Genomic DNA, 13,400 nt, shown 5'->3' on the forward strand with positions numbered 1-13,400 from the left:
AATCATCAGTGAAAGAAACGGGAAGGATTTTTACCTTTAATACTGCTGATTTCATGCTTGTGTGTGAACAGGGGATGAGCCTGAATGCTATACATTACATAATGTTCTCAAAAGCATGCATTAATAGCTCTATAAAAGGAATACTTAATAGCTGGTGTAAGCATCCAACTACTAGTGAGAATGCAAATAAGAAGAGCCCAAGAGAAGTTGAGAATTATCATTTCTTTGACTTGGAGTTACAGTAAGTCAATGTTTCTTGGATTGGACCAAAAGTATGATAGTAAAGAGCACCAGGAGCAGTGGCCTGCAGTGTTCCACAAAGATGAATACTTAAGAGAATATCAACTGGATTTAATGGGATTTTGAGGATTGATCCGCCTCAGAATGTGCCTGTTCTGAGAGTTTTGCTGTAAGAAGCTTCCTGCGCTGAGATTTGAATGAAGGACTAGGAGAGTTTCTGAATATTCGGTTGTGGAAGGCACTGAGTAAATGCATTTCCTCAACTTCTTTAAATTCAAAAGAAAACTTTGTACCATACAAAGTTATAGTGATGTGTGAAGGGTAAAGAAGTTTAAATATGGTCTTCACAGGACAACAGGCAATAGGCACAAACAGAAACAGGAAATTCCACTTGAACTCAAGAAAGCATTTCTTTACTGTGAGGGTGGTTGAACACTGAAACAGGTTGCACAGAGAGCTTGTGGAGGCTCCATCCTTGGAGATATTCAAAACCTGACTGGACATGGTTCTGGGCAACCTGCTCCAGCTGACCCTGCAGGAGCAGGGGGGCTGGATGAGATGATCTCTAGAGTTCCCTTCCAATCCCAACTATTCTGTGATTCACAATTAAAATTCCATAATTTAAAATTGAATCAATCCTTATAGAACCTAATAATAATAAGAATGTTTTTATTCAAATACAGTTAAACCATTTCTTCAGTAATACTTGTCTTTAAACAGTAATGCTGTGTCTATAGTAGCAATAGGTCTAGCAAAATATCAAATCCCAGGAGAGGAGTCACCCTATTGGCTGCCTTGAGAAATATTTAAATACACCAATAATACTTCTTAGAAAAAAATAATAGAGATTTCTTTTATACTTAGTTATAAACTGGAGGGATCGTGAGGTGACAGTCTCGGCTGGACACCATAAGAGACCCAATATGTTTGAGAAGCCCCAGAATCCTCAGATACTGGTGGTTTGTTGGACTAATGGATTACCTCAGATAAATGTATTAAGGCCAAGTTCAGGAGCAGCTATTTTCCCCTCCTTGGTAAAAGAATCTATAGGAAGGCCTTTAATTTTCCTTAACCAGGCCTTCTTGTGCTCTTTTTGTTGATCTTCTATGAGTTTTGTCTGGTTTGCTTGATACTGAACTGTTGTAGCTTCCTGATATGCCACCTTCTGTTTTCTTGTCAGAAGCCTGAATCCACTGTTAATCCGATAAGGGTCTGCAGCATATTGAAGAAAGGGCTTTTTTTTTTCTGGAAACTGCTTCAGTTTTCACTTGTACAATCATGGATGTTGATTTAATTGTTTCAGAGGAAGTTGTAAAGTGGCCAATAAGCTGAACCCCAACTTCAGGTAGGGGAATGACTTTACCATAGCCACTGTGAGCTCACTTTTCTTCCAACATACCACAGTTGGGACATACAATGGAGGGAGCAGGAATGGAGGACTTCACGGTGGGTCCATGCAAAGAGTTTGTTAGCTTGAGCTGCAGCCTTTTGGTTTCGAAGGGTGTTGAAATTCTTTTCATGGTCAGAGAATCACTGTTAGATCTCATGTGTTGGAGCTGGACTGTCTGATCCTTTTTGTGCTCCATAGGGGTTTTGTATATTTGCATTTTTTCAGGGTGTTCTTGCTGATGCAGTGGAGGTTCCCATGCTTCCATGGCTGTTGGAGTATGCTTAATATTGGAGCTGACTAGGGCTGACTTGTAGCTATTCTGCAGTGTACTGACAGTTAAGAGTATCCGGTTAGGGGACATTGGACAGCTTGGGCCCCTTTTCTTTTTATACGGTAAAGTGGCTTCTGTCCTGTCAGCATGTGCAGGTACATAGATGGAAAAGCCATATTCAGATTCACCATCTGTTTTCAAAAAACAAAAAACACAAACACTGTCTGAGTATAGTTGGAGTCAAGGATAGTTCTTGTGATCTTTGGCAGGTACTACTCTGAGTAGGGATAGGGATGGATGCCGGATTGACAGGGATATGGAGAGTCCAAGTTTATCTACAGAACAGGYGGTGTAAGAAACTACAAGCCAATGATGCCCATTTCAATTTGTTCAGCCTTAGACTCACTGCTGATGCTGCTAACATCTGCCTTTCTCATCCCATGGTTTGTGCATTGCAAAAAGGGTTAAAGACAAGTCACCTTCTGATAGATGTCTCTGAAATAGCCAGTGTCTGAAAACCACTTTGAACAATTACTGCTCAGAGCTGAATAAGAACTGGAAATCACAAGACATGCTTCATAATTTGCGTTTGATGACTCAAGTCATTTAGGGAATGATAGCTGATGTATGACACACCAAGATGGGTTGTGTGATTATGCCCTTAACTGAGAAATAGAGATTTTAACAAATACTGTGTAAGACCTTCAGTACCATGGCCTTGCCATAGCAGTTCACTTTGTCACTTTGTTTGCAATGTCTTGCCCTCTGCATGTCGTTGTTTTGCAATACAGCTCTGTTTTTCCAAACTCGTTAACTGAAACTTCTGCCCTGTGGAAATGTATTTCATACAGCATTGGGTTATAGCTCTGAAAGGTAGAATATAGGAAAATAAACTAATGAAAATCATTACTCCTTGTTTCTCAGTCCCTGAATTTAGAACTGTTTAATCTGCAAATATATATGGCCCTGGGTCTCAGTTACAGACACCAGGAATTTGGGGTTGGAGACATTCAGCTGATCTAAGCTGTTCTGTTGATTTCACAGTCTGTCTTTCTTGGACTCTGAGATCTCTGTATAATTCCCAACAGATTCTGAAATTAAAATCTGGGAAAGGCTATAAATTAAGGAGAAAAATGCCATATGGCCAAAGACCATGTTTGTGATCAGTGCTATCTCATTTTCAAGTTTCAGGTTACTGTGTCACTGTTGGCTGGCTGAGACAATTTGCCAAAAACTTATCTTTAAATGATTTTCTGAGTAACTGGTATTGATCTGTTTTACCCACTGCAAACCTTTCATCCAGAATGAGCCTCTCTTCTAGGGATCATGACTTTAATCAATTCATTTGTCTTAGGGGCACTCATTTTAAGAATTAGTGTCATATCTGGCTTTAAAGAGTTCTTACCAGTATCTGCCACTGTTCTTGCAGAATATGCTCTTGTTGACTTTTCTGAGTCAATCATATGCGGCTGTTGGTTATCAGGAATGAAAAGGTTTTTCTGCTGTTGTGCCTGAATGCTAAAAGATTTTGTGCTTTTGAGCAAATTCTGCTGTGGCTGGCAAGCTGCTGATTTCATCAGTTTGTAGCGGTGAGCTAGAAAAGAGAAGAATGAATAATCTCTGAAAACTTTGATGGTGTTAAACATTGATTTCCTCCCACTCCCTGCCTTTTTTTTTAATAACTGGTAGGATTTCAAGTCCTGTTACCATTTTGCCTCTTATCACAGCTTCTAAAAGTCTACATTTTAGAAATAAATCTGTAAGTATTTGATTAGTAAAAAACATCATAGACAATTCAAAGATAATATAGCAAATGCTGATTTTTTAAAACATTAATATTAAATGTATATGTATACAACATATTTGTTGCCACTAAAATTAATGAATAGTTAATTCCCTGTTTGTTTCCTGCTTCTGTAAACTGGATCTTTCAGCAAGTAGAGCTACATCAGAGAAGTTAGCATTTGATGGTCTTAAAAGTATGACAGCTTTCTTAGCCCATCACTTTATCTGCAACACAGTTTGAATGTAGAGCTGGTGGTTTGTGATAAATACTGTATTAAATACCTGCAGACTTAAAAAAAAAAAAAAAATTATAATGTTAGTTTAAAAGGTGCCAGTTCATGTGCAGTTGCATTTCCCATTGATGGCAGATTCTGAATGCAGGTGCTCTTAAAAATTTTTTTTTTGGGGGGGGGGGGGTGGTTAATAAGTAATTCAAGCACTAAATCAGCTGCATATTTCAGTGCACACCAGGTATAAGAATATGAATAATACTATTGATTTCTGCTTTATTCAGTTGGAAGATGACAGTGACTGTCTTGATTAATGTGCTGAATTTATACCAAACCTTCTTTCCAAAAAGGTGTAATTTCTAGGCTTTTGTAAAACCTTTGCAGAACCATTGAGACGCAGTAGTACGTCTACCAGATTGCTCTGTAAAGAGTGGAGAATCTGCATATTGATTAGGATGAAGGCAGTGGGTACTTGAAACTATATCAAAGCTCATTTTAGAAATTGATGCCAGAGTATTGCAAAGACCGTATGTAGTACTTTGAGACATTCCACAGCCTTTTGGTGACCGGCAGCAGATCAAGTAAGACAGCATTAGCTGGTCAGCATCTTTCATCTCCAGAGGAAGCTGATATGTCTTCTGGCTAACTTTGTGATGTTTCATTTGCTGAAAGTGAACCGGTGTTTTGCTTGAAGGCCCTTTGCGCTGTTCCTTTTTCTTTCCTGCCATCTTTCGGTCAGTCTTTAACATATAGTTCCACTTGACATCCTCAAACTGGAACATCAGCAGACAGCTCAGTGCATTGATCACCATCCTGGAGAATGGAAGGGAATGGTATTAAAAGCATGAACTATCATTAACAAAGCAGTTATTAGCTAATGGATCCATTTGCTTGTGTGTATTACAAACCTTGGGGTACTTAAATAGAAGTGAGGAAACTATTGCTTGTTTAAGGAAGAGACAAGCAGTAGCAATTACTTTCTTTCTAGTCCCTGCAATTAGATGCTKTGTATTCTAATTCATACAGTTTGTATGAACTCTACAGGGTTCTTTTCATTCAGCTCTAAGGCATAATTAATTTTTAAGATGAGACTTCCTGACAGTGGGCTGAGTTAGACCATATAATGCCAAAAGAGAGGAGAAGTACCATATTATTAGGGACATTTAAACCTAAATTGGAGTGGGAAGAAGTAGAGAACTACCTTTAGTCTAGAGGTAGGGATGTGATGGAACCTGGAAGAATTTTCCATGGTTGTTTTTATGAGAGACAATAGGTCATGGAACAGGTAAAGGCCTTGGTGGAACAGTGTAATACAAAAATACACCATTTCTTAATTTGCAAAGTAATCTGCCTAATCGGTTCAGGGACTGATTGCAACTGTTATCACTAACCTGTTTTCTGCAACACAGAAAGAGGATATGGGGTCCCCTCTGCTGTTAGCCCTCATCACTTTCAGGCAGCTTCCAGTCAGGTAGTTAAATATACGAATCTTTCCATCAGCACAGCCACTGATGACTCTGAGATAGAGAAACTCCAGAAACAGAACTCCTCTGAAAGCAAGACACACAAGTGTTGGTACATTCATCACACTTTCATGAAGAGACCAGAGCAACTAACTCTTTTGTCTTGGATGAGACGCAAAGGTCTGTCTCCATCAACAGGTTTTAAAAAAAAAMCTGCTGATCAAGATATTTAAAAGGCCTGGTAGTAAACTAGTAAACTCCTTCATAATCACTCCCACTTTTTGAAGAGGACCAAGATGACTGTGTCCAAAGAAACAAAACAAAAAGAACAAAGCATTTTCAGAGCCAGCAGTGTTGTTATACCCATCTGCTGCATTACAAATCTCATTTTTATGTCTAAGAAAGTAAATGAAAACAATCTGATGCTACAATTTCCACAGTTCTAATATACAATTAAAATATTACAAAGTGACATGATACACAATTGATAGGGCTTTACAGCATATAACTCAGTCAAATTTCACATGCACATTATTCTCTATTCTTGATCAGATAGTGTGATATCCTAGTAAATATAGGTTGGAATCCTTGAAATATTGTACTGTAAAGGATCACAGTCTTAATTCATCCTTGTTTGCGAGCAAGTGGTTACATATTTGCATTTTAGGTTATTATAGGTCTGATAAACTGACAAACACTTGTTACTACCACCTATTGCCTGACATTATTTTTAAGATGAAGACTGAGAGCAAGGATGTTTCAAATTCTAGGCCTGGTAATTAAGGCATTTTATGTTCCTATAAGGGAGACATTTTCTTTACAGATTTGGAGTGATCATTTATGGATAACTTGAAAGACATATGTAATTCCTACTTTGGGTGGCGGAAAGCTGTTAGGCATCTCTTATGGTTTCCCAACATGCTCCATGCCAGGGCATATCCATCAGTGCTTCCCGTAACTAAGTGCCACCGATCAAAGGACAAGCACTTAACTGGACCTTGATGCCCTTCTAATACCTGCAAAGCAAAACAAACAAATATAACACAGTATCAGCATTCTGGATGTAAACATAGCAAGACAGCTTACTGCAGGCACAATGCCATCTTCATAGAAGCTTTATCAGATATTATTAAAATATACCAATACCCAATGTGGGTAACTGCGTTAGTTTAGTAGTCCCTAGTAAGAAACATTCTGGGCTTGCTGCTGCTGATTAGCTACTATCATGGAATTAACATCATTTTCCATAATCATTATATGTGCTAAATATGTTATTGCATCGTAGAACTGCAGCCACCTTCTCCTCAGGTAGAAAGAGTTTCTCTTCTTTCAGAGATGTGGACTAATGCTAATTCTGGACATCTCCTAAGGTAATAAGTGGCTCTGGCCTCAATCTTTAAATTGCAGAGCAGCTAGCCAGCTGCTTCAACTTTATAAACTGTTACTGGTTCTGAAAGCAACAAATTTCACATTTTGGGCTAATGTGACACCTYCAACCTTGGAAGCTGTTGGTCAAACCCTCTCACTCCCTTCCCAGTTTACCAGTTTTCATACAAAAGCAGACTCTGCAAAGAATAGATAATAATGGGGGTTTGAGCAAGGTAAATCAAACAACTCCAGTTTAGAATTTGGCCAGTTGTTTGCAAACCAGTTTTTACAGTGTTCTCTCACCAGTAATTCTGCAGTTTCTTTTGCCAGTTTAGACTGCTTGGGGGGGGGGAGGGGTTCTTTCTTGGAAGGTTGTGGCATAAACAGAATCACAGAATCACACAGAGTGGTTGAGGTTGGAAGGGACCTCTGGAGATCATCTAGTCCAACCCCCCTGCCCAAGCAGGGTCACCTAGAGCACATTGTCCAGGCGGGTTTTGAATATCTCCAGAGAAGGAGACTCCACAACCTCTCTGGGCAACCTGGCCCAGTGCTCTGTCACCCTCACAGTGAAGAAGTTTTTCCTCATGTTCAGATGGAACTGTCTGTGTTTCAGTTTGTGCCCGTTGCCTCGTGTCCTGTCACTGGGCACCACTGAAAAGAGTGGCTCCATCCTCTTGACACCCTCCCTTAAGATATTTGTAGACATTAATAAGATCCACAAGTCATGATAAACTAGCATAGAAGTTTTTTTGACAATTTAGCACAGAATCATCTACCTAAGAAGCAACTTACTTTGATCAGAGTGCCGGTATCGGCATACCAGACTTTCACAAGTCCCTTGTCACAACCACTGACAATGTGGGTGCCATTCATTTTAACTACCCAAATGGTATTATTGTGTTTCAGAGTCTTCAGGCATTTCCTGCTTTCCAGATCCCATACTGTTAGGAGCAAAGGGGAAAAATATTAAATATCCATGTTCCAATGATAAGTTTTGCTGAGTGTACAATATGAATTAGAAGATATTACTGGAATTGCAGTTGCATGTTGTGCCTGCAGATCAGCTTGGAGCCAGGTATTGACTTAAAGAGTTTAATTATATGACTAAATTTTTAAATGCAAGGTCTGGAAAATGTCATATCCTTTTAATTCTTAATGTATTAATAAATAACAACAAAATCTCTGACAAATGTGAAAATTGATACCACTCTCCCAAGACTTGGTCTAGCGCTGAAGCCACAAAGCCATTTAAAACTGAATAAAAACAGAAATAATGAGAATTTATGCAATGACACAGTCAGACTCTGTGTGTGTGTGTGTGTACGTGCACACACAACTTATTGTTCTGTAAGCAACAGTATGAGAAACTAAAATTCACCATCTGATTTATATACTTATTTTCAGAATCACGCACTTCATATGTCACATTCATCACGACTCCAAGTACTCTGCCCATTTGTTGTTACCATTTGCTTTTGACTGGGAGCTTCCTGGTCTCAACTCTCACCTTTCACCATCCCATCCTTGGCTCCTGACACAAACTTATCTTTGTATAAATCCAGGCAAGTGATGGTCCCCGAGTGACCATTAAAGATTTTCATACAGGCACCACTGTATATATCCCAGCATCTACAAAGTAAGGACCAAAAAGGGAATCCAGTTATTAATAACTAAACTAATGCCTTATTCATTACTTGCTACTTAACGGGCCCAGCTGTCCTCACATACGCACTGGGTTAAATCAGGAGTCATTCTACTGTGCTATTGGAGTAAGTACTGGAGTACTGGAGTAGGAACAATCAAATTAGCTTTTATATTAATTTTTTTCTCATGTAGTTTTTCATCCACCTCCAAACCTGCCTGGAAAGTTGTAGTTAGATTTCATCTCTGGCATAATTACCTTAAGTTAGCCTTCAAATGTAGACCTTTTTAGATAACCTTATTTTTTTACTGGCTGGTCTCAAGGTGACTTCTGTTGACTTTAGATAGAGAACTCAAACACACATAAACACCCCTTCGGACTGGGGAAGGGCAGGGAGGACTCAGTTTGAATCAGCATAAACTTTTTTCCTTTTTGTTAAATGCTGTCTTTGAGGAAGTTGTGCAGTTGCCATAGCAGAGCTGGACAACTGCTATTTCGCTTTTCACCCTTCAATATTGTGATACTACATAAAGGTGTAATATCAACTGACTCTTGAGATTTAGGGATAAATAAAATCTAATAGCTGATCATCTCCACCGCTTGTTTTAGTGTGCAGCACCTGGAAAGGAGCAGCTGTACTTTGCAAAGAAAGCTGTCTCTTCATTTTCTCCAAAGACCATAGGAACGTGCACATGGCAGTGTGTTGAATCCACTTAACGCAAGAAGCCTTCTAAAGTGTCATGGAGAAACCCCAGCCCAACTGATTTTGATAGTGACCTTAGCAAAGCCAGAATCTCACTGCAAGTGTGTATTAGAAACATGACCTGTTGTTTTAAGATATAATAATACATAGGTTTTCCCAAAGTATCTTCCTATTTTAATCATTCAGTATTAGATGAAATTAGAAAATGGAGAAGCTGTCCTCTGTGAGTGGAGGTTGTGTTTAGTTATCTACTTTCCTTTTTTTCATTATCMTAATGAAAATGATGTGAAGGAAAATTCCTAAAGTTTGGGGTGGAAGGTTTAAAATTTGTTTTTTCTAGATTTTCCAAGGGTCTGGTATCCTGGGGCGCAGTCCTAGTGCTGCTCACCTGATGCTGAGATCAAAGCTTGCGCTGAGAACGAATCCTTCCTTCTCGTTGAGGTACAGTGCTTTGATGCTCCCAGCATGGCCAGAGAGCAGAGGAGGCACTTCTTTCATTTCCAGCACACCAAGAAACCTCACTTTTCGGTCTGCAGAGCCAACAGCTACCAAGTTCCCACCACTGTAGTGGATTACTCTGTTTGGGTCTGATCTGGATTAGAAGCAGTGATTGAGGTGAGCTTTAGCCAGATAATGATGTCTAACAGGTCTCATCAGGTTGTAGCCGTTATTGACAGGCATTTCCATGATTCTTGATGCTGAATTATAAAGCATGCTGATGGACAACATGCTTAGGTATGTGAATCCTTTGCAGGGCACCACAAGCAAGGTTCATAGTTTTGTATACCCAAGTTTGTATCTGGGCAGTAAGTTTAAAAAGGGGAGGTGGTTCCTCCCAGCATCGTGTCCTTTGCGACCCTCTGTGGATTGCTAATCCTTACATCTCTAAAAATGACTCAGCTTGGTATCTTATTAAAAAAATGGATTATATACTGAGGATTCTTTRACACTGATGCTGAGAGACCCTTTTGCAGCCACCCATTCCCACAGAGGGATCTCAGGACTTTCTGACAGGTTTTCTGAAGCCACTCTTTGGCCCTACAGGATTAGTGCAGAAAGCAGCTGGGCAGTCTACGTACTGGTCTGTGAGGACACGAATATTGTAGGAGCCACAGAAGACATTTCTCTCTTCCAGCTGGATGGTGTCAGTTTGCAGGCCATGATAAGCTAACTGCAGACTATCTTCCTCCTCCTCCTCCAGATAGAGAGAGAAATACAAAAACATTAACTGTGGGGAGAGAGTGCAGCATAGTACGTATTAGCTCGATTCCCACTGTGCCCACTTGATTTCCATCACAGAGGTGGAAAATGTCCATAGGGAACACCCAGTGTGCAGGAACTTCCCGATTAGTACAGAAGCAAGGGTTGCTCTCTGTATGTCGTTCAGTGGCAAAAAGTAGAATACCTGATAATTGCACCCTTTATACTTTGGGAAAAGTATCATGTCCTCATGATGCTGCCCAGCCTTGCCAGTGCCCCTGGCTTTGAGACTATTCAAGGGACTGGGGGGAAGCATTAGTGCAAGGTAGAAGTTCCTTCCATTCAGAGATGCAGACTCCCTCCCATGCAAAGGAGAGCTGAGCAAGTATTGGTCCTTGTGAATTGTTCAATGGTGGTGCAAGCCAGAAGCAGGAGTAGGAGAAGAGCAAAGCTGTACCTAATTCACAGTCCAGTCTTCCAAGATCATTCTGTTCTCCTCCCTCCCCAAATGCTGAAACGTAGGATCTACAGAAGGCAAACCACCTCCAACATACCTTCATTTTGCTACTCCATTTGTGGTCTTTCACGTGGATGACATCTCCCGCTTTGTTTAACCGTGGAATTGTCACATTGACTATTTTAGCATAGTTGGAAACCACTCCCCTAGGGCATGATCCCTGGAATAAACCAATAGAGTCAGCACTGTCACTGCAAAGCCCAAGCACACAAAGGATACTGCTCATATGCTTGATCTCCATGCAACACTGAAGTTACAGGCAAAGCTGAGCTGCACGCACTGGCTTGTTCTTTGGGAAAATTACCATGTCCTCATGATGCTGCTTAAGAGCACTGGGTTGCATTTACYACTTTATTGRTATAAGATTTAACTTCTTRTGAAAMCCCCCCCCYTTTTTTTTTTCAAACTTAGGAGTCTTTAACTTTCAATAAGCTGCAAAGTTTTTACGTTTTAAAGGGTTCAATTTCAAAGCACATCTCATCTTTAGTGACCACTCAGTTGATTTAGAATCCCCATACCTACCAAGGTGTGAAAGGCTCTCAGCAAATCTTTATCAATATAGGATTGTTTAAGATTCATTTTTAATGCATGGTGCCTTTCATTAAACCTTCTTTGAGTATTAGCAGAAGGCTGAGATTTCCATGCTCTCTTCCCCAATAATAGCATGCACTCAGGCATATAATCCCTAACTTTTGGGGATTTGCTTTTACTCTTAACTTAGTCTACGGCAGGTCTGTACTAACCAGGACAAACCTTTACACCAAGTTCTGCTCGACTGTGTCCCAACCACCAGCTCTCACTTCTTGCGAAGAAACCCAGCTTTTTCATGTTCCTGTGTGGCGCTAATAAAGCTCACTCTTTCAGCTGCCCCAGGGAAATACTGCAGCTTTGCACCCTATCACTAGCTCCTGAAAGTCCAGTATTTTTATTTGTGACCAAGCTTTGTTTACTTCATTATAAATTCTTGATGATCCAATTTTAGAGCTGCAGACTCTCTAAGCACAACAGAATAGTCTTTACTGACCTTTACTTATGACTGTATGAGCATCTAACCCAGCTTAGCTCTGCAGAATGAGAAAGGAGGAAGAAGGAACAGGAGAAAATTGGGAAGTGACCTCCAGAAAAGGCACTTCCATCTAATGGCCTGGGCAGTGAGAGAAAAAATCCTCTTTTTTAAAGTGCATGATAATGGCAGAAGCCCAGGCCTCATACCTGCAAACACAGGATCTCCTCCTGTATTATTTTTTGTGACACATGTTCCTTCTTAACTTCCTTGGCCAGGAAAGCCCAACATTTACTCACAGCCGCACATGTGTTGAGGGATTTTTGATCCAAAAGCCCTGAGGAATTAAAAGGAAAGAGTGGCTAACCCCTACACACATTAGAGGCCATCTCTGAGCCTTAGAAGAAACCATGCCTGGAAAATTAGAGGACCTTTACCCAGGATGTAATTGGACAGGTGAGTTGGCAGGCAGCGAATGAAGTCCTTGTACTTGTTGACATGAGAGACTGACTGGAGAGATACCGGAACCACAGTGACACCTGGAGCAACTAAGGACACAACAGATGACTTGTCCACCATACCAGGACCCTTCTGGAAGACATACTCACTGTTTTGGGGACAGACAGACACTGTTGATGGTTGACCACCTAGAAGACAACGGAATTGACAGGCTGAGCTTTGGCCTATATTAATGGTACAGTTGTTAGTAATGCAATGCAAGAGTCAGTTGACTTTAAGCTGACTTTTGAAAATCCCTTCAGTAACATACAGTTCCAAAGAAAACRGTGGGCGTTCTCCTACTATGGGAGTAGAAAGTACTCAATGTCTTGAAGAACAGTTCACACTCTCCATCAGAGGGCTTGAAGGTGCAAGTGTGTGGGATGCTAACTCTTCCCAGCTATCACTGCCCTGAAAGGTGCTGAGGGCTCTTCATAGGTGGAAAAAAATCGGGTGATTAGATATGCCATGGAACACCCTAGATGAGCATGGTAGAAATGCAATGTGGCATTTTTCTTCTTATAAATAAAAAATACTTTCTCTRCCTCTTCCACTTCTATCTATGGGAATCACCAGCACAGACCAGGGTCTGTCCTAGTTTTTAAAGGGAATATCAAAACACCCTTGTGCCAAGAACACAGCACTCTAGTCTGAAAGGAGTGGGAGACCCTCTCATCCTTCATCCACTGGATTTTCTTTCATGAAAATACAGTTTTGTTCATGATATTGCAGAAGGAAAAAAAATTCTCTCTTGTTCTCTCCAAGGTAATGGAAAAKTAAACACAGCAAATGCCCTACTCATATTACTAGTGTTTTTTTTGTTTTGTTTTGTTTTTATGGTGTCCATAGATACCTCTAGCATCTTTGTCAAATTGAAACCACCCATGGTGTAAGGCTTTCCTTGCTTTTAGGTGCACTGCAATACACAGTGCTAGATGATGGAGTTCAGATCGTGCTGGYGGAACACCTTCAACCTTACAGAACAACATCTTGCCATACTCAATGAGCAGAAGGGCTATACCATATTCTTCATCTCAGCTATAAGATTGTGCTTTCAGCACCTCAACAAATTTGGGAACTGACTCAG

The 13,400-nt window shown here is 40.3% G+C and overlaps 1 protein-coding gene across 1 annotated transcript; it reads right to left on the minus strand.

Moving 5' to 3' along the window:
* Positions 1-1,222: 1,222 nt before the first annotated feature.
* Positions 1,223-12,482, minus strand: CDRT1 (CMT1A duplicated region transcript 1). Its single transcript, XM_026075743.1, is given in 13 exon segments — positions 1,223-1,486; positions 1,488-2,092; positions 3,307-3,495; positions 4,455-4,729; positions 5,308-5,466; positions 6,253-6,395; positions 7,543-7,691; positions 8,258-8,379; positions 9,484-9,687; positions 10,175-10,290; positions 10,850-10,972; positions 12,025-12,152; positions 12,253-12,482. Coding segments are annotated over 13 exon segments (2,619 nt in total). The 5' UTR covers positions 12,395-12,482.
* Between the last annotated feature and the right edge of the window lie 918 nt (positions 12,483-13,400).

Source organism: Apteryx rowi, unplaced genomic scaffold, assembly GCF_003343035.1.
Source record: "Apteryx rowi isolate R43461 unplaced genomic scaffold, aptRow1 scaffold_41, whole genome shotgun sequence".
In the NCBI taxonomy this organism is placed as follows: domain Eukaryota; kingdom Metazoa; phylum Chordata; class Aves; order Apterygiformes; family Apterygidae; genus Apteryx; species Apteryx rowi.